General features: G+C 44.8%; 1 protein-coding gene across 2 annotated transcripts in view; it reads right to left on the bottom strand.

The window, feature by feature from the left end:
• The window catches only part of DOCK5 (dedicator of cytokinesis 5), a 238,966-nt gene that overhangs the window by 124,592 nt on the left and 91,940 nt on the right, over positions 1–22,434 (bottom strand). For both annotated transcript variants that reach the window (XM_084997723.1, XM_084997722.1), the window contains exons 4-7: positions 21,100–21,155; positions 18,702–18,798; positions 4,345–4,493; positions 815–950 (exon numbers count right to left, since the gene is read on the bottom strand). In XM_084997723.1, coding sequence (XP_084853849.1) covers positions 815–950; positions 4,345–4,493; positions 18,702–18,798; positions 21,100–21,155 — 438 coding nt within the window. The remainder of the gene's footprint in view (positions 1–814; positions 951–4,344; positions 4,494–18,701; positions 18,799–21,099; positions 21,156–22,434) is intronic.

Here is a 22,434-nt window from a genome sequence, read left to right as displayed (position 1 = left end):
GATCTTGCTTCTAAAATGAGACGATTTTCTTTTCTTTTCTTTTTTTCTTTCTTTTTTTGTCTTTTTGCCTTTTCTAGGGCCGCTTCCTGCGGCATATGGAGGTTCCCAGGCTAGGAGTCTAATCAGGGCTGTAGCCACCGGCCTACACCAGAGCCACAGCAACTCGGGATCTGAGCCATGTCTGCAACCTACACCACAGCTCACGGCAACGCCAAATCCTTAACCCATTGAGCAAGGGCAGGGACCGAACCCGCAACCTCATGGTTCCTAGTCGGATTCGTTAACCACTGCGCCACGACGGGAACTCCCAGGAGATGATTTTCTTTTTTTTTTTGTTTTGTTTTTTTGTTTTTGTTTTGTTTTGTTTTTGTTTTGTTTTGTTTTTGTTTTTGTCTTTTTTTTTTTTTTTTTTGCTATTTCTTGGGCCGCTCCCACAGCATATGGAGGGTCCCAGGCTAGGGGTCTAATCGGAGCTGTAGCCACCAGCCTATGCCAGAGCCACAGCAACGCGGGATCCGAGCCACGTCTGCAACCTACACCACAGCTCACGGCAACGCCGGATCGTTAACCCACTGAGCAAGGGCAGGGACCGAACCCGCAACCTCATGGTTCCTAGTCGGATTCGTTAACCACTGCGCCATGACGGGAACTCCCAGGAGATGATTTTCTAGACAGCATTTCCACCTCTGTCGTCACAGATGCCCCTTCCCTCATTACAAACAAAAGGGGTTCCTGGTTCGAGCCCAGTGGAGTCGCCAAAAAAGCAAAAATGTAACCTCTGTGGCCAAAAAGCCCGCACATTGAGGAAGCGTACCTTCTCTTCCTGGATCTTTTCTTCAATCCTTTTCGAGGCCATTTCATGCGCCTTGAAGAGGGCGATGGTGCTGGTTTCATCCGGGTCCAAGATGTTCCCGTTGTCGTCCCGCACGACCAGATCCAAGCCCAGCATTCTAGAAGGAGAAGAGGGTTAGTTGGTTCTCTTATGAGGATCATACCCTTCTCCAAAGAGTCTTCGTGGAAAAGCCCAGAGGATTTAGGTAAAAGGTTGCATGCTGGACAAGTCAAGGTAAGAAGAGCTCGCTGGCTTTTTTCCTTTAAACTTCTGCCTCCTTTCCATACAACAAACGATATAAAAAAACTTATGATAATGCTACCCAAACTCCTATCACGATATGCAAAGTAACCTGCCTCCCGAGGAAAAGCTGGCATGAATTCTAACCAAAATCCTCTAACCAATACTTCTCTCCCCTAATCATCTGTAGTTTGCTATCGGAACTACGAAGAAGGAAAGTACGGATATTGCGGCGGGTGGGGGAGGAGGGGGCTTGCCCTGATTTCCTTACACACAGGCTTCGGGGACAGGTCATAATTCAAGACTGTCTTAAAGGAGTTCCCCATTGTGGCTCAGCAGAAATGAACCTGACTAGTAACCATCAGGTTGTGGGTTCGATCCCTGGTCTCGCTCAATGGGTTAAGGATCTGGCCATGAGCTGTGGTGTAGGTTGCAGATGCGGTTTGGATCTGGCATTGCTGTGGCTGTGGTGATGGCCAGGGGCTACAGCTCCGATTCAACCCCTAGCCTGAAAACCTCTGTATGACACAGGGAGCAGCTCTAAAAAGCAAAAAACAAACAAGCAAACCCAAAAAACCAACCAATAAATAAATAAATAAATGAACACAACAAAGAAGTCTTAGCTATTGGTATAATGAAGCCCCCTCAGAGTATGGGCAGCTGGACCAAGATTTGTATCTTGGCTTTAATACTTGCTAGCAAGGTGACCTTGGGTAATCTATTTCATTTTGCAAAGCCCTGATGTCCTCATCTGTAAGTACTCCCCATCTCTGAGGGCTGTTGTGTGAATTTAATGAGATCATGCATGCAAAGCACATAAAACAATATCTGGCATATAATATGCTCTCAGTAAATGTTAGTGTTTACTGCAACAGCAGCAACCGGCACAAGAAAACTGGCTGTGTTAAGATGCAGCTCTGAGTGCTCTAAGGGAAGAGTAAGTGCCATATGGTCTATTCAGGGCATCTTCCCACCAAGGCTTTTATGCCCGATGTGCACACAGAGGTAGAAAAATCTCTGCTTAGTTCTAAGAAGTTGGGGACTGTGGTGGAAACAGGATACCACAATCTGAACGCCCAGTGCGCATTCCAGACGCTAGCAGTTTGGAAGCGACATTGTCCAAATGGCAAGAAAATTCAGAGCTAACAGTGGCACGTGCCAAGTAAGTCTTTGGGAAGAAAGCAAAAACGCCTTGTGGGGGGCGTTAAACCCCATCCCGTTTATAGCATCTCCATCAACAGATTCAATCTGGCAGATCTCTTTCCATTGCAGACAGACCACAGGCCACCCAGACTTCAGAGCGGTGGGCCTTGATGGCTGTTCAGACACTGGATCACCAACTCACTGATGGAACAGCTTAATTTCTTGAGCTGCCTCCAAGGGCTGAAATGGGAAGGCAAGCGTGCGCTGCTGTTTGTGGGACATTACCACGTTGTGCCGGAGATCCGGAGCCGCGGGGCCACTGTCCTACTGTGCCAAGACTCCAAAATACAGAAGCAGCATATGCGCAAGGAGGGAGCTGCTTTATGCCACCTTAGCTGTGGTTTAAGAGTCTCCCCATTACCACATGTCAGGCAGTGCAATTCCTATAGTTACACTCCTGTGAACAGACAAGTGATGAGGGAGGGAACTGCTCATTTTCAAGCCTAAGCAGAGGGGATTAGGCATGGAACTGAAAGTCTTGGGTTCAAATTTAAGCTTTCCCACTTACTACCCATGTGACTTGGCAATAATTCACCTAAGCACACTCGGTCGGGTTCTTTAACAGAGAAACGGGAATAACGGCTACCTCATAGGGTTATAGCCAAGTATTAAATGTGAAGTATACATAGGAGAGATTTAATAAATAAAGGTGAATGGTAATGTAAGCTATTTTTGCTCCAGCTCTTTCTGCTGTCAGCTGTCAGAGTCTAGAACATTGACATGAATAGGATAAGGCACTGTATTTTAACAGGGTTCTGAGGTGCATGCAAGGGCCCAAGGTTGGAGAAGGATAAAGTGGGAGAAACAAAAAAATCACAAGTTGAAGATTTAGAAAACGAAACGAAACATCAAAAGAATCATCAACAAAGGCTGAGAAACCAAGCCAGTGTGTTAAAAAGAGCTGGTTGGGGAGTTCCCTTCGTGGCTCAGCGGTTGATGAACCCGACTAGGATCCATGAGGATTTGGGTTCAATCCCTGGCCTCGCTCAGTGGATTAAGGGTCCAGTGTTGCCATGAGCTGTGGTATAGGTCGAAGGCATGGCTCAGATCCTGCGTTGCTGTGGCTGTGGCGTAGGCTGGCAGCTACAGCTCCCATTCAAACCCTAGCCTGGGAACCTCCATATGTCACAGCTGTGGCCCTTAAAAAAAAAAAAAAAGAAAGAAAGAAAGAAAAAGAGAAGAGCTGGCCTGGAGGGATAAAGTCCAGGTCACCATCAGTTTTGATGAATTTGATTGAATTTTTTATTTTCCAAAGTCAGTAATTTCTGGGTCTTATACATATCTGCCTGAGCCAAGCAGGAGATAAATATGCTTTGCTATTCTGGCAAATCTGGTTTATACACAATGTAAACAATGGTCTTGGTTAGGGGAAAACAGTAAGGAAGATAAGGAGTCTGGTGCTAATTTAAAATACACTGTTAGGAGTTCCCTTTGTGGCCCAGTGGGTTAAGAACCTGACTAGTATCCATGAGGATGCAGGTTTGATTCCAGGCCTTGCTCAAAGGGTTAAGGATCCAGCTTTGTCGTTAGCTGTGGCATGGGTCACTGACATGGATTGAATCTGACATTGCTGTGGCTGTGGTATAGGCCAGCAGATACAGATCCAATTTGACCCCTAGCCTGGGAACCTCCATATGCCACAGGCATATGCCAAAGAAAGAAAGAAAGGAAGGAAGGAAGGAAGGAAGGAAGAGAGAGAGGAAGGAAGGAAGGAAGGAAGGAAGGAAGGAAGAAAGAAAGAAAGAAAGGAAGAATAAAGATACTTCCAAGTCTCCAAAAATGTTGGCTTCAGATGCTCAGGCCCTTCAAGTCTTTCTGGAAGTGGTGCCGCTTTCACCCTGCTCATCCATTATCTCCTTGAGACCAGAGATCCAGCATGGGGTCTGACCCACACAGGGCACCACCAAATTCTCTTCGACAAAATTAAATGTTGAAGGACAAGGAGAAGGAGAGCAGTAAGCACAGCTCTTGGGCAACTCCAAGATCACCAGCTCATGATGAGTTATGTCCTTCATGCGACTATGCCTGGCCTTTTCCAAGTTTCCAGTGAACAGCCATCACTGGCTTACCTGTTCCCATGATCGATTTTGGCAGTGACCTTCTTCTTGAGCTCTGCCAGTTCGTCCTTGGGCAGGGTTCCAGACAGAATCTGGGACCGCCACTCAATCAGGCTGTACGTCATCTGCTGCAGTTGGCGGAAGAGCATGATCTTGTTGCTCTAAGATGGGAAATGAGGCAGAGGAGAGGACCAAAAGGAAAAAAAAAAAAAAAAAGCTGTGATGGAAGATGGGAACATCTGTTGGCTTGATCCTTTACAAGGCATTATGTAACCAATGAATTCTGCCATCCAGTGAGCTGTGCACTTTGAGGAGATCTTTTTTCTTTATCACCAAGGACGGCTTTGCCTTGACCCATTCCCACTTCCTCCTCTGTTGCAACTTTAGAAACAGACAAGCACTTGTAAGGATGGATGGTTGGTCCTAACTCATAAATGTACAGAGTCATCCATTCACCCTAAAATCCTGCCCCATCCCTCCTTTGTTTAAAATCCTCCAAGTGATTTCCACTGTCTTTCGGATACAGCAGATCACATGTAAGTTCTTCCCACCTTGGCTCCTATTCACATTCCCAGCCACTCTGAACACCAGCCACTACCTCAAAAATATACATTCCTGGAGTTCCCGTTGTGGTGCAGCAGAAAGAATCCCACTAGAAACCACGAGGTTGGGGGTTCGATCCCTGGCCTCGCTCAGTGGGTTAGGGATCCGGCACTGTTGTGAGCTGTGGTGTAGGTCGCAGACTTGGTTCGGACCTGGCATTGCTGTGGCTATGGTGTAGGCTGGCAGCTGCAGTTCAGACTAGACCCTTAGCCTGGGAACCTCCATATGCTGTGTGTGTGTGGCCATAAAAAGGAAACAAACGAAACTATGCTCCTTCCATGCAAAGCTACATTCACTTCTCCTAAAGGAATCCAGACTCAATATGCGACTCCTCTACCTGGAAGCACCTTTCTCCTCTTCCTCCATAACCTCCACTGTCAACCCAATACGTCTTCCTCCAGTTGCTAGTTCTGATTTCTACAGCCTCAGCTTAGAAGTCTCATCCTCGAAACCGTAACTCTGGGTGGGCCGTCTCGCCCAGAGCTGCTGGAATTTCCGCCTAACGGGACACTCAGAACCTGGACCACCCTGCCTTGTCTTACTCTGCCCTTCAATGGTAAGAAGCCACAGGACAAGGAGCTGGTTCTGTTCAGTTTGGGATCCCTAGGAGCTAGTATAGAGTATACACTCTATAAAATATTCAGGGAATTCCTGTAGTGGCACAGCAGAAACAAATCTGACTAGGAACCATGAGGTTGTGGCTTCTACCCCTGGCCTCATTTAGTGGGTTAAGGATCTGGAGTTGCTGTGAGCTGTGGTGTAAGTCACAGATGCAGCTCAGAGCTGATGTTGCTGTGGCTATAGCACAGGCCAGCAGCTGTAGCACCTATTGGACCCCTAGTCCGGGAACCTCCATATGCTGTAGATGTGGCCCTAAACAGCAAAAAAAAAAAAAAAGTTCAGCATCCATAAAGTATGCATGGAGAAAGAGCTGTAATTTCAGAGGCAATGGAAAATCAAAAATAGAATGTGAGGAGTTCCCTTGTGGCACAGTGGGTTAAGGATCTGGCATTACCACTGCTATGGTTCTGGTCATTGCTGAGGTGTCAGATCACTGATATGGGAACTTCCACGTGCCATGGGCATGGCCAAAAAAATGGAATGTCAAATACTATTTTACAATTCCCACAACATTGTTAGACTATTCCCAAAACTATTAGACTCAGAATAATTAAACCGTTATTCTGGGCTTCAGAAATAACTTCCTGTAGCTGAACTAAATACACTTACAACCAACTAATTATTTGTGCCTCAGTCATTTTAAGAATCAGATACTTGATGTCATACCATTATAACCTTGATTCTATCTAAAGGATGGATTCATTCATTACATTAAAACAGGGAGAGGGAGGGAGTGGGATGGACTGGGAATGTGGGGTTAGTAAATGCAAACTATCACATTTAGAATGGATAAGCAATGAGGTCCTGCTGTACAGCACAGGGAACTCTATCCAATCACTTGTGATAGAAAATGACGGACGATAATATGAGAAAAAGAATGTATGTATATATATATGACTGGGTCACTCTGCTATACAGCAGGAATTGACACAACACTGTAAACCAACTATACTTTGATAAAAAAATTTTTAAAAAGTCAATGAACATCTACTATGTGCTGGAAATAAAGTTCCTGCTCATTCTAGAAGGAGAAGACAGCAAGAAATAAACTTATATATTTCTATAAATATATATAAAATATATAATATACAAAATATATCAAGGTAATACATATTATTTACATATATATGCACACATGAGATAATTTCAGGTTATAAAAAGTGCGAGGAAGTAGGGCGATTTGATAGGGTGTATCTGGGGGGAGGAGACCACTTTAGGTGGAATGGTTGCAAAGAACTGCTTCAGGTATCCCTTTTGATGCACAAAGATACAGCATCACCCCATACTGAACCACTTCTTTTTCATTTATAGATGAAAAGCCATGATCTATTTACACAACCATATACTTCTAAAATTATAGGGATTATTGTGGTCTGCTACAAAAACAATACAAAAAAAAAAAAAAATAGCCACGTGATGGTGCTGCTGGCTGAACCACATGCTCCTTAGTGATGCTCTTCACCAGCAGTCCTGGGGCAGATTCCTGGCAAGGGATCAACAAGAATCAGGGCTGCAAACATTCAAGCTAATCCTGAACAAAGAGTAAATGTGAATGGAAGAGTGCTCAGCCTAGAAGTGGGGACAGTGGGGACAGCAAGAGCCCCATGAGAAGGTCAAGGTTCGGTGAAAACACAAAGGAGAGAGCAAAGAGCTCATTTATCTGTGACTGCATCAGCTCTAATACCACGAACCTGAAAATACAGAACCCGAAAGCCAATTAAAGATGTCAAACTACCTATATTTTATGCTTTCAGCTTTTTCTGAATTGCCTCTTTTGAAAAACATAAATGAGAATTTAAAAATTCCATTTTTGGAAAGCAAAGGTTAAAAAAAAAAATCCTGGAGCCCCCGTCGTGGCTCAATGGTTAATGAACCCAACTAGTATCCATGAGGATGCAGGTTCGATCCCCGGCCTCGCTCATTTGGTTAAGGATCCGGCATTGCCTTGAGCTGTGGTGTAGGTCACAGATGAGGCTGGGATCTGACATTGCTGCGGCTGTGGTGCAGGCTGGCAGCTACAGCTCCGATTAAACCCCTAGTCTGGGAACTTCCATGTGCCTCCGGTGCAGCCCTAGAAAGACTTAAAAAAAAAAAAATCATGCTTTTTTCCCCCCACTCCATTTCATATAAAATGTTTCCAAATGCATTGTCTTTTCAAATTGAGAAATTAAGTCTATAAAATGTTGCCTGTAAAGCTGCTAGGCAGAAAGGGATCTTTTTTACTTTCTTGAGAACTATTTGTCCACTCCTAGTTAGGTGATTCCCCCCCCCCGCCGCCCGCCGTGTTCTCTCATTTTAATTAAGATATTAGATCTCATAATACAGTAAAGAAAGGGCTCCCTGGTCCAGGGGATCCTCTGTGAGAGATGCACTCTGTTCGCGGCTCATAGTCACAAGTTCTTGGTCTCAATTATATCAGACACTATCCAAGGCAATTTAATTATTGCCTGTCCATATCAGCCTGGTCTGCCAAGAGTTCCCCCCAAGAAGGATGAAGACAGCTATTCTTCTCTGGCTCACTGTGCCAAATTAATTCTGAATAGGCAAGCTGGAACACCCCAAAGGAAGCCATCTCTCCATTTACTTTAAGGAAATGGATATTGTTACCACATTCCTAAGACTGTTCTAAGTGGATGTTCTCTGCAGTAGCTGGCCTGACACTTGATGGATTCTGGGGGAAGCAAATGAGGGCAGGAGAGGAGAAAACCGGGCACTCCTCATAACGCCAGGAGCCAAGGTCCCAGAGTGTCCATCCTCCCCCGTGTTACGCCCCAGCCTGCTGGTTACAAAGTGCCTTTTCTACTGTCTCTAGCCCTCACCCATCTCAGACATGTTACACTAGCCGCAGTTGTCACATAATTCAGTGGGGTAAGAAACTAAATAAATAATTTCTTTGATCCTCTCTGCAAAAGTCAGCACAAGTCTGGGACACAGGAGGGAATGAAAAACAAACTGTGACAGCTCAAACTTAAAATAACACTCTGGTTTCAATTTGAAGAACGTCTATACAAAATAGAGGACTTTAAATATTCTTCTAACCAGATAGTACAAATATGTCTGCATTGGCTTAGAATTTCTCCCTCTATTCTACTGGAAGATCTTTGAGGTCTCACTTTTTACATTTTGTTTGTTTATTTATTTGTTGTCTTTTTTTTTTTTTTTCAGGGCCACACTACGGCACATGTAAGTTCCCAGGCTAGGGGTCGAATTAGAGCCATAGCTGCCAGCCTACGCCACAGCCCCAGCAACACAGAATTAAAGCCACATCTGCGACATACACCACAGCTCACAGCAACACCAGATCCTTAACCCACTGAGGAAGGCCAGGGATCGAACCTGTGTCCTTGTGGATACTGGTCAGGTTCATTAACAACTGAGCCATGACCGGAACTCCTGTTTTTTAATTTAAAAAAATTTTTAGAGTTACCATTGTAATGCAGTGGAAATGAATCCAACTAGTATCCATGACGATGCAGGCTCAATAACGGGCCTTGCTCAGTGGGTTGGGGATACGGCATTGCCATAAGCTGTGAGGGTATGTTGCAGAAGCAGCTTAGATTCCGCATTGCTGTGACTGTGGTGTAGGCTGGCAGCTACAGCTCCAATTCGACCCTTAGCCTGGGAACTTCAATATGACATGGGTGCAGTCCTAAAAAGCAATAAATAAATAAATAAATAAATAAAAGAGGTTTAAAAACTAAAAAAAAAACCCTTTTTAGCCACACCCACAGCATGTGGAAGTTCCCAGGCCAGGGATCAAACCTGTGCCACAGCTATAACCAGAGCCACGGCGGTGACAATGCTGGATATTTAACCCACCGAGCAGGGAACTCCAAAAATTTATTTTATTGAAGTACAGTTGATTTGCAATGCTGTGTCAATTTCTGTATAGTACAGTGATCTGTATACATATATATATATCTTTTTTCACATTGTTTTCCATTACAGTTTATCACAAGATATTGAATGTAGCTCACTGTGCTGTATGGTAGAAACTTGTTTTTTATCTATCCTGTATATAATAGTTTGTAACTGCTAATCTCCAACTCCCAAGCCTTCCCTTCTCTACCCCCTGGCATCCAAAAGTCTGTTCTCTATGTCTGTGAGTGTGTTTCTGTTTGTAGATAAATTCATTTGTGTCGTATTTTAGATTCTACATATAAGTGCTATCATATGATATTTGTCTTTCTCTGACTTACTTCACTTAATCTGATAATTTCTAGGTCCATCCATGTTGCTTGCAAATGATATTATTATATTCTTTTTTATGGCGGAGTAATATTCCACCATGTGTGTCTGTGTGTGTGTGTGTGCGCACGTCACATCTTTATCCAGTCCTCTGTCAATGGACATTTAGGTTGTTTCCATGTCTTGGCTATTGTAGACACTACTGCTATGAACACTGGGGTACATGTATCTTTTCATATTAGAGTTTTCATCTTTTCCAGATAGATGCCCAGGAGTGAGATTGCTAGATTACATGGTAACTCTATTTTTAGTTTTCTGAGGAACCTCCATACTGCTTTCCAGAGTGGCTGCACCACCTTACATTCCCACCAACAGTGTAGGAGGGTTTGCTTTTCTCCACACCCTCTCCAGCATTTACTGTTTGTAGACTTTTGAGGATGGCCATTCTGACCAGCGTGAGGTGGTTACTTCTCTGTAGTTTTGATTTGCATTTCTCAAATAATTCATGATGCTGAGCATCTTTGCATATGCTTTTTGGCTATCTGTATGTCTTCTTTGGAGAAATGTCTATTTAGGTCTTCTGCCCATTTTTTGAGGGTTTTCACATTTTTATTCTGGGTGTCTTTTGTTGTTGTTGTTTTTTAAAGAATTTCTAGAGATAAAAACAAAGTGACCAAAAATAAAAACCACTTTGGTGTCAATGCCAGCAGAAATACAGAAGCCATCCATTGAGTAGTTCAGAAATTCTGGGGGCCGGGGAGACAATGGCACCACCCCATTGGGTATCGGAAAACCCAGATTCTATTCTTCACTTTCCCAAAGAATGCAGACCAGAGTCGAAAGCCTCTTCTCTGGTCTTCCACCCTACCACCCCCTCTGCCGAAGAGTCAATATCTCCTCTGCGCACCAATCTTTCCGCTTCCATGCAAAAGTTCTTTGCGGCAAGTTACAGGGACTTGGTCTCTATCCCTAATTCTATCACTCACTTGCTAAGTGACTTTGAGCAAATTATTCTCTCTGGGATATGCCCATCTGTAAAATAAGGGGACTGGTACTAAGATCTATTCTCAGCAATAAGCGTCTTCAAGTCTATGGCCAAGGCATTAAACTCAATTACTCCTCCAAACAACTTCCTGATTAACCATATCTGACTCTGACCATCTCATTTCTGCTGTACTCACAGTGGGGTGGCTCTATATCAAATTTAGTCTGTATATAGCTCTTCGCAGTTAATCTCATGTCATTTCTAAGCATTTGTAACTCCTGGGATGCAGCTTGGTGAGCTGGTCCTTCTGAGTCCTGTGCTGTGCTGACCCTCTGAGCTCTGGGGAGGAAAGAATCCCCATGGGTCCTGTCACTGTTTCCATCCAGTCCAGTGCCTTTTCTCTCTGTCAGAAAAATGCTTTGCCTGACTAGCAAAAACTTGAATTTTTTTTTCAGTTTTTATTTTTTGGTGCACCCACTGCACATGGAAATTCTCGGGCCAGGAATCGAACCTGAGCCACTGCAGTGACAACCTGGGATCCTTAACCTGTTAGGCCACCAGGAAACTCCAAAAGCTTGACTTTTAAAGCAAAGATTCCAGTAAGAGACAGTTTTTGCCTCTGGAAGTAGTGCAAAAAATCCTGAAAGCCAGGCACCAAAGTCAGAGAAAAACAAAACTGGAGAAACACCCAAACATTGCCTCTGCCCCGTTCTGGCCATCATCCCATCTCCTCTGGCCTCTCACGAGAGCCATGCACCTAAGCAGGTCTTCCAACTCAGCAGAAACGCCCTGACACCAGCACGAAGCATTCTAGGGGAATTCTCCATCCTTGATAATAAGCAAACAGACGCCAGTTTCAGCCATGAGACCAGCTTAATTATACTTCAGAGCATATATGCTCCAGCAGCCAGTCATAACCATCGGTTCGAAAAGATTAGACTCGAGTAGCTTTAATCTTCCTAGATATGCAAAGATGGGAAGAAAGGGCGATTCATTACGTTTGCCAAGTTCACCCTCCCACCCCCAGCGTCAGTGACAGGCACTTTTTCTGCTTTAGATTTTTACAGAACTATAAGCCAGCATAAAGTTCTATCTTGCTGGCAGATTTTCAATGAGAGAAGATCAATCCTTTCAAGGAACTACATTTTAGCAACTACGTCCACTGGATTTAACAAGATGTATTAACAACCTTTCACCACAAGGCTCTTCTCCATGAGAAGGTAGGATTAGGTTCAGTCTCCTTAGCTTGTATGAACAAGACAGCCTGGCTGACCCAACCCCACCAAAGCGTTTCTCCTACTGAAAGGTAGGAAAAAAGCCCTGAACTTAATCTCAAGGTGAGATGTCAGAGAGGATGCGCATGACAAGCCAACATCTTCCCAGGACAGTCCCTCTTTCAAAAATTCTCATCCCGGGGAGTTCCCGTCGTGGCGCAGTGGTTAACGAATCCGACTAGGAACCATGAGGTTGCGGGTTCAGTCCCTGCCCTTGCTCAGTGGGTTAACGATCCGGCGTTGCCGTGAGCTGTGGTGTAGGTTGCAGACGCGGCTCGGATCCCGCGTTGCTGTGGCTCTGGCGTAGGCTGGTGGCTACAGCTCCGATTCAACCCCTAGCCTGGGAACCTCCATATGCCGTGGGAGTGGCCCAAGAAATAGCAACAACAACAACAACAACAAAAAAGACAAAAAAAAAAATCTCATCCCAATGTCCCCACAAAAACACTCTAACATCAGTTTTCAAGATCTGATTTTTATCAAAACTACAATGAGGCACCACCTCACAACAGTCAGAACATCAAAAAGCCTACAAATAAGAAATGCTAGAGAGAGTGTGGAGAAAAGGGAATCCTCCCCATCACTGTTGACGGGATGTAAACTGGTACAGCCGCTATGGAGGACAGAATGGAGGTTCCTTAGAAAACTAAATATAGAACGACCGCATGATTCATCAATCCCACTCCTGGGCATATATCTAAAGAAAACCACAATTTGAAAAGATACACACACCCCAATGTTCGTAGCAGAACTACTTACAATAGCCAAGACATGGAAGCAACTTAAACGTCCATCAACAGAGGAATGGATTAGAAGATGTGGTACATATGTGCAAACTCAGTCATTAAAAAGAACGAAATAATGCCATCTGTAGCAATAGAGCCGGACCTCGAGATTATCATACTAAGTGAGGTAAATTGGAGAAAGACAAGTATCATGTGCTAGCACTTACATGAGGAACCTAATAACAATGATACAAAAAAACTTACTTATAAAAAACAGAAACAAAGAGATTTCAAAATCAAACTTCCAGTTACCATAGGGGAAACCATGGTGGGGAGGGATAAATTAGGAGGATGGGAATAACATATATATATATTACTGTATATAAAATAGATAATTAACAAGCACCTACTGTAGAGCACAGAGAAATCTATTCAATACTCTATAATAACCTCTATGGGAAGAAATAATGGATATACATATACGTATAACTGATTCACTTTTGCTGTACACCTGAAACTAACGCAGCATTGTAAGTCAACCACACTCCAATAAATTTGTTTTAAAAAGATCTAGGGAGTTTCCACTCTGGCTCAGCAGTAATAAACCTGACTAGTATCCCCGAGGACAAGGGTTTAATCCCTGGCCTCGCTCAGTGGGTTAAGGATCCAGTGTTGCCGGGAGCTGTGGTGTAGGTCACAGACGTGGCTCAGATCCTGCATTGCTGTGGCTGTGGTGTAGGCTGGCAGCTACAGCTACGATTTGAACTTCCACATGGGAATTTCCATATGCTGCAAGTGCAGCCCTAAAAACCAAAAAAATAAAAACAAAAAAGATCTAATTTTTAGTTGAGAAAATAGGATAATGATGATGTGAGGTGCGGATATGTGCATATTCAAAAAAGGGTAAGGGAGTTGTCACTGGAAAGGTAAACGAAGATATTACATCCATCCAATCGCATGTAAATCAATGCGAGTTCCAGCTGGGGGGACCTCGCATGGCAGCAGAGAGGAAGAAAAATAAGCCAAAGCTCAGCTCACTGGATCTACTTTGCAGGGCTAGGGAAAACCATGATTCTAAGAGGCAGTACAGCATTACGGATGGAGTCATTCAAAGCTATCCACCTAGGAGTTCCCTCTGTGGCTCAGTGGTAAATGAACCCAACTATTATTCATGAGGATGCAGGTTCAATCCCTGGCCTCACTCAGTAGGTTAAGGACCCAGCACTTCCATGAGCTGTGGCGAAGGTCATGGACTTGGCTAGGATCCCGCATTTCTGTGGCTGTGGTGTAGGCTGGCAGCTACAGCTCTCATTGGACCCCTAGCCTGGGCACCTCCATATGCTATGGTGCAGCCCTAAAAAGATAAACTTAAATGAATAAAAGCTATCCACCTAGAGAAGCTAAGTAACTCCAGGACTGGAAGGAAGCCTACCCCTCAGCTCTATCTAGGTGGAGGACATGGTGCGACCTGCTCAAACTACTTCAAGGCAAAACTCCATGTTGATCTAGTTCTCCCACTTTTCATCATGAATCAGCTCTTCGGTGCAGCAGTGCTGTAAAAGGGGACAGTCAGGGGCCGTCACATTTTGAAGACAACACGCCAGGCACTGTCCTAGAAGTTCTACATGGATTATCCTACTGACTTCTGCCAATGAACCTGCAAGGCATCTGTCATACATGATTACCACGGAAGCTGAGGAAAGGCAAACTCAGGAGGTCAAACAAAGGACCTGTCTCAAGCTGTAAAACCTCTGCCTGCAGAATCTGTGTTCCTTCTGTTTGTATCTGTTAGTTTGCAGTAACTATTACCGGGCTTCTTTTTTTCTGAGTATAAAAGTACATACCAATGAAGGGAGCGAGTCAGAATTTAAGAGCTGACCGCCTGGCTGACTCCAATATCCACAGATTTACTCTCTCCCCGGGCAAGGGCCTACTTCACAGCGTTCCCTCCTTTCCTGATCAAGCAGTAACAGAGCTCCAAGAGAGGAACAGCCGTATGGGCGAAACTTGTCAGAAACTGCAGTGAACTCGCACGCAGCCCTGGCAGGCTTCCCCTTTCCTTTCTGCAGTGATCCCTGCCTTTGGACGTGAACCTCTGCTAGGAGGCTCGCTATCTATGGTGAGAAACATGTAGCCTGGTTACTGAGTGCTCAAGGTCAGTCCGTCTAAGATGACAACACAAGACAATGGAAGCGGCCTTGGCTAAGGGGTGCGGGGGACAGAAGGGAGATTCGGAGGCTCCGAGTCTCCAGCTCAGACATCACGCCTCTTCAAATCAGGAGTTCCCATTATGGCTCAGCAGTAATGAACCCAACTAATATCTATGAAGATGCGGGTTCGATCTCTGGCCTCGCTCAGTGGGTTAAGGATCCAGCGTTGCCATGAACTATGATGTAGCTTGCAGACACAGCTCAGATCCTGCGTTGCTGAGGCTGTGGTGTAGGCTGGCAGCTGTAGCTCTGATTGGACCCCTAGTCTGGTAACCTCCATATAGCACTAGTGTGGCCCTATAAATACAACAATAACAAAAAAGACTCTTCAAATCACATGGGCAGAGTTCTTGCTTGATGGTCTATCTGCACAAGGACTTCCCAGCCACCATCTCTTTCCACACCCTCACAACTCTATGGCATCAATAAGGCAGATTTTCTATCACTTTTACAGACGGGCAAAATCCAGCAGATGCCTGGAGACTTTAAGCACTTCACTCCTGACCAGAGTCAGCTGGGGCAGAGCCTGGATGAGAAACCAAGCATCCTCATTCTAGTCCCCTGTCTGGCCCCCACAACTTGCTTCTGCCCCAGCACGTGGAGAGGAAAGACAAATGAAATATCAATAAAGAATATAACAGAAAAGGAAGTTATTTCTTTTTCTACTCTGGTTGAAGTGGGGGGGGGGCGCTCTCCTCTCAAAGGTACCGCCACCCCTCTCCCTTTTAAAACATTACTGATGGTAATTTCACAAGGCACTGTATAACTGCTAAAAAGATATCAGGGCTATACAAACAAGATTTCCTTTCTAGAATAATTACCTGTGCCTACATGGCTGGGCTTAACCTGGTTAGTGGATGATAACTTCCTTTCACTCAAGTCGCCAGACCTACCGCCTCAATTTCTCATGAACTTAGACCAGAAAGAAGAAAACTAAGAAATTCATTGCCAAGAAATGCAAAGGTTCTAAGGTGTCCTTAGAGACACCAAAGAGAAGGCCTGGTTTCATAATCTGTGGGAGAACATGCATGAGAAAAATAATACAACTACTGATGTGTGTGAGTAAAATCTGTACTTAATTTTACACAGATTGAAGAAAGGTACTGAGAATCAGAAAACAAATACTAATAAAAGTGTGTGTGTATGTCTCAGGGCAGCAGGTGGGAGAATTGAAAGCTACAGATTTGGGTTCCTTTTACTTTTTCTCCAGTGAGGCAGAATAGTTGAGGCTTGCTACTTTTTGAGAAAGCCATTCAGAAATTCTGTCTGAAGGGAACTGTCGATGCTTTACAAAGGGACGGGGCAAAAAAAACCAAGAAAGCCAAGATGCCCACCACCTTTTTTTTTTTGGCTGCACCTGTGGCATATGGAAATTCCCAGGCCAGGGATCAAATCTGAGCCACAGCTGTGATCTATGCCACAGCTGCAGCAACACTGGATCCTTAACCCATTATGCCAGGGATTGAACCCACATATCCACAGCAACGGGAGTCGCTACAGTTGAATCCTTAACTCACTGTGCCACAGCGTTTGGAACTCCGAGATTTCCATTTTAAGTGGATCATTTCTGAATGGGAAGGCAGGTATCAAAGCAGAAGCAGATTCTCAACCCTGTCACTTGATTAAGGTTCCCACAATGAGTGTCTTTTAGTCAACCAATAGCAGCTACAAGACACTTAAAAAATATCCACAAATAACAAAATAATTATTTTATGAGATGTCAAAATTAAGACAGGAAATGTGTTGCCCTCTGAGAGGAGGGTGGATTTTACTTTTTAACTTAGAACCTAATTCTGCTATTAAATAGTGGAACTTCCATGCAGGAAATCCTCAACCAGAGTTTATCACCATTTAACTACCAAGAGATTTTGGAAGCCCAAATACATGGATCTTATTTCTTCCTCCCTGGCTCACTTACTTCCCATTTCAAGTCCATAGCAGACTTGGCACAATTAGCTGTGGACATGTATTAGACACAGGTAATAAACTAAGCATAACAGCGGTGATTTAGCAAGAAGAAAAGTCTAGCCCATTCATATTCTCCACTCTTGTGTATTTTGCAACTATAAAAATCTTATGTCCTGGTACTTATTAGCTAATACATTTCACCACTCGCCAATTTCCAGAAAGACTATGTTAAGGAACTAACCCATCCATCAACCTCCAATCCACCACTAGCCAATCAATTAACCGGAACCAGAGAATGCTTTCAATAGAGGGACAAGATGATCGATGTAGGCCAAACGGCTTAAATCAGCATCTCTTTCATCCCTGCGCTTGTCATTTAAGGACCTACAGGTTAGCTCTCTCTGCAATGAAACATAAAGAGATCAAAAGATCACTTCCATTACAGAGCAGTGGGTCCCAGGGGCCAGATGATAGGTTCATCTTAAGAGCTCCATCGTCCAGAAGGAAACATTATGGGTTGGTGTGTTTAGATGATACATTATGAAGAACAGACTTCAATTGGGACCTTGAAGGATGGACAGGCAGAGAAAGACCACGTGCTTTTCCAGGGAAGGGCTTGGTGACTTCCGCTGTGATCCATCCTGGGAAACCATACCCCTGGGAAAGGAAATATCTTCCACTGACTCTACGAAGTTATGCTAGAATGAGTTTTGATTCCTGTTTTTAAGTACTGTGGGTCTAGAGTGGGTGCTCCTGAGAACTTAGTAAGATTGCCTTTTGAGAGTTCAAATGCAGAATCAACGCATGACTGAACAAAAGCCTAAGTGAGCAAAGCTACCCAAGAGACTGGCTCCCAGGCACTGAGTCAAGTCCATTTACCACAATGATCTCACTTACACGTCAGGTGAAGGAATATATGTTCGGAGGAATTCCTAGTCAGCCATGGAAGCCTGGAAAATGCTTACGGAAGGCAAGACCTAAAGACACCAACCCACAAGGTCTCCAGGAAAGAAGAAATTTTAGAAAACAATGCCTGTGCATTCCAGTGTCGAGAAAGGAGCTTCCTAAAGAGGACATAGGTGCAGCCTGCTGCCACCAGACTCAGCATTCTTGGCCTCCTGCATGGTGGCTGTCCCTGATGTTCTCAGTCTGCTAATATTAAGTGCTAGATTTACCTTGTCTTGATTGCAAACCTACATATAAAACTTTTGATTATGATTTATCAGGGAGAGAATGTGCTGGCTCCTATGTAATTTACCACTGACCTGGCATATCTTATTAGCATTCTGAGGTCAAATCACTGTTGTGAGAAACAGTACTATGAGTTGACCTCAAAAAGAAGACTTTTCAGAGCATGATTTAACACAATCCAAGTTTTGGTGTCAGTAAGGGAAGCTGATCAAGGTAGAGAATACCATCCTCATGGGACACCTCACATGGCTGAGCAATGAGACAGTGACAAGTGTCTAGTCACTGGGATACATGCAGAGGCTGAGAGCATGCCCCCAATCTCCCCACTAATAAACTGGTAATAATTATACCTTCTTTGTAGTTCTTGGTGCTTAGTAGGGATGATGTGTTTGCAGCAGTCATTATCCTTATAACTTTACAGTCAGTATGTCAGTTAGGAAAATACTGACCTAATGGTTATGGCCCCTTCTTCCACTGCCCACATCATCAAAGATCCTACAGTGGGAAAATAGGAATCTGTTCATTATCAGCCTTGCACTGTCTAGGTAGGTTGCAACCACTCCACATCAGAGAGCTCATGAGCAGCCGACTTCTTGCAGTAGAACATACAGGCTGAGGGCCCAAGAATAAGGCCACCTGCACCAAGCCCCAGGGGCAAACTCACCACGTAGAGCTTGCGCCAGATGACAGCCCATTCCCGCAATGTCAAGGTGAGCTCCTGCACCAGTGGGAGCTCCCCGGGAATCACGGTCTCATGTTGCCTAAAGAGAACAGAGAGATGCTCCCTTCACCACAGGTGGATCATCACTGCTTTCCTTGATGGAGGTCATAATCCCCCCAAACCCAAAGATGGGGATCGGGCTGGTTGGGCTTGAAACAAAGTAAAACCTGTCCATGGAGGGCAGGTTTGGGTAAGGAATTTTCTCACATCAAGTATCTAAGAAAAGAGAAAGAGCTTATAAGACAGAAGCAAGCAGGGGGGATGAAAACAGAGAGAAACTGAGTCCCAGTGCCACAGGTTGAGCTCCTGGATTCAGCTCTTCCTGAAGCCACACCACACATGGAGTTTCTCATTTGGGAAGCTATTTTTTGGTTTAAACTAGCCTGAAATGTGTTTCAGGCAATAAAGAGTCTGATTGAAAAAGAGAGCGAGAGAAGGGAGACAGAGAGAGAGCTTAAAACACCATGATTCTCAATATGAACTCTGCATTTTGGATCTTTACAGGAGCCTCAAAAACCAAGCGAGGCCGACTTCAGCCATTCCCAGGGATGGAAGCCAAACCCAGTACTTCTGTTGGTTCTGCCAAGCAGCAATTTCATTAGGGAGGGTGGGTGGAGAAGTATTCATGGCACAAAGGTCCTGGGGCTTGACCTGCTGGTAGAACCAAAGCTGGGCCCTCTTTTGCAGTGGTCTGAGGTTTGATTCTTATCAGCTGCCTCCCAGTGCAGAAAATGTATATACACCAAAATCCTTACTAATTCGGGAGACTTTTATGAAGGTAGACCTAACATTCATGCACATAAATCCTGTCTGGTATTTTTATGATTAGCAGGAGGAGAAAAAGAGGCAGTGAAAGCAAGAAAACGAATGGAGATTAGTAGTGGGGCTGCCAGGCATAAATAAAACTCCAAGCTGTCCAGTTAGGTCTGGATTTCACATAGATGAAAATAATTCCTAAGCCTAGGTATGTCTCATGAAATATCTGGGACGTACATGTAAAAAGATGACTTCTTGTTATCTGAATTTCAAATTTAAATGGGCATCCGGCATTTTATCTGGCAACATTAATGTGTGCGCAACGTTAATGAGGCAAGCCTGCCTCTCCACCAACATGGCTGTGGCTAGTGACCCTGAAGGCGGCCCAAGACTGGTCCCTGGGAAAGAAGATTCTCCAGGAGAGCAGGACACCTGGTTCTCAGGTGAACATGGGCACCTCTCCATCTCTTGGTTATAAAACAAGGGTGCAGAACTTAGGGCTGAGACGGTCCTCTGCAGCTATGAGCCAGCGTGCCTCGGTGACATCCCCTGCAGTGACATCCCCTGCCCAACCCCCCACTCTCTGACGGCCCTGGGAGTCCTGGTCCAGGCTCTCATTATTCCCTCCTTAGTTCTCCTGCCTGTGGGCTCACCAACGAAGGGGCCTTTCTCACTTCAGGCCAAGGGTCCCCCTCTCCTCAGCTGCCAGAAAGGCAGTACTTTCCGGGACACATGGCAAGGTGCATAAGAAATAAAAGACTATGCAGAACTTGGTGGATCTTATCTACAAAGCATGCTCACGCACATTAGTGGGTTCATAATTTCCCAGCAAGTTCATGACCAATGTGGGGCCAGATTTGCTCTCCCCGATTTGCAACCCCTTGGACTGACCTGTCTAAAGTTCAGAGATGAAGAGCACAGGATGCCACTTGCTCACCCATCCACAAGGGTTTCTCAGGTCTTAAGAGCAAAAGAGCACCAAATGTTCTCATGCACGCGTGCGTGCGTGCACACATACAATTGTGCATGCACAATCAATATGCAGCTAGTGCGAGAGGAAGGTAAAGGCCCTTACTGTTCTGGGGAAGGATGCCAGGGAGGACCAGGCATAAAAAAAGAAGACAGGAGTTCCCGTCGTGGCTCAGTGGTTAACAAATCCGACTAAGAACCATGAGGTTGTGGGTTCGATCCCTGGCCTTGCTCAGTGGGTTAAGGATCTGGCGATGCCGTGAGCTGTGGTTTAGGTTGCAGACGTGGCTCAGATCCCGCGTTGCTGTGGCTCTGGCGTAGGCCGGCGGCTACAGCTCCGATTCGACCCCTAGCCTGGGAACCTCCATATGCCATGGGAGGGGCCCAAGAAATGGCAAAAAGACAAAAAAAAAAAAAAAAAAAAAGAAAGAAGACAGAATAAGGAATGAAGCCAGGAAAAAGTTTTTCCTCATTTTCCTCTCATCTGAGAAACGGAATTGATAAGCTGAGACTAACAATGCACAAAATGAAATTTCACGACTTCATAAAATCTGTAATGATACTTTACATCTTCCTCACCTGTTAGGAGTCTTCCTATATCCACGTTAGGACTTACCCGCGGTCTTCCACCGTGGCTTCTTTCAGATGGATATACGTTTCCGGGAAAATACCCTACAGAGAGAAGAACTTTGCTTAGGTGGCCATAAAAATCTCATCCCAAAGTACAGAGCACAAACGGAATGAGGGGAGGAAGGGCAAGGACATCAGGACAGCAGCTAAGGTTGTAGCCAAGGATGCGGGACAACAATTACATTGCCTGGCCACCTAAAGGAAAGCAGGGATGAAGCACCGAAAAAGGTATACATTAAGTCTTGGGGAGTTCCTGTCATGGCTCAGTGGAAACGAATCTGACGAACATCCATGAGGACGCAGGCTCGATCCTTGGCCCAGTTCAGTGGGTTAAGGATCTGGCATTGCTGTGAGCTGTAGTGTAGGTCGCAGACGCAGCTCTGATCCCACATTGCTGTGGCTGTGGTGTTGGCCGGCAGCTGTAGCTCCAGTTCAAGCCCTAGCCTGGGAACTTCCATATGCCACAAATGTGGCCCTGAAAAGACAAAAAAAAAAAAAAAAAAAAAAAAGACAGGTTCAGAGAGCACAAGCTAAATGCTTCATAAATGAAGAGGCAGACATACCTGGGTCAGCTCAGAGCTGCAATAACAGTAAGGAGTTTAATCCTGAGATCTCAAAACCCCCTCCAGATCCTACATGCCATGAGGTGCTTCCATTGCAGGGTTTCATATAATTAGTGAGATAGGGGGCTATGTACTTAGTGGTCTGTAAAATCACAGTGATTTTCAAGAGTAATTCCTCTCAGCACATTCATGTAAACAAAATGCACCCGAAACAATTAAGGCTGGTTATCTGGTTATTTTTAGCATTTTCCAGCCTCAAACTGCTCTTTATTCTATATGCAATTTGACATCAGTATTGTGACATTGCCCAGAGGAAAGTGAAGGCCCAGAAAGACCTAAGAGAAACACTTGGAGACTGGTTTGGGAGACTATAGCACTAAAGATCAGGAAGCCGGCCACGGATGGGAGTTTTCCTAAAAGTCAAAAGCTTCTATTGTTCAGCTGTGTGACAGGCTCATCAGTAAACAGAGACACTGCCATTTGGAAAAGGTGCTGATTTATGGTGCTTTGTGAGCCAGACCAGGAGAGGTAGAAGCAGCAGCTTTTAATGTACCACGGGTTCTGCTGCTCACAGCCTTGCACCAGTAAAAGCACGACCGTGTGGACACCCCATGTTGGGAGAGGATGAGCACAAAGGTGAGAGATGCCCATACCTGGGGGACCAGGTCAAAGATGCGTGTGTTATCAACTGACCTTTAATCCATTCAAAGCCAGAAAGCTAGTGCATTTCAAGCAGAGTTGGTCTTGCATCTAGCTTT

Source organism: Sus scrofa, chromosome 14 (genome assembly GCF_054392235.1).
Source record: "Sus scrofa isolate SSC_HxYL_T2T_F1_AM1 chromosome 14, Sscrofa_HxYL_maternal_Yorkshire_Landrace_v2.0, whole genome shotgun sequence".
Lineage (NCBI taxonomy): Eukaryota > Metazoa > Chordata > Mammalia > Artiodactyla > Suidae > Sus > Sus scrofa.
Note: the sequence above shows the minus strand (reverse complement) of the source record. Positions and strands in the feature narration are given on the sequence as shown.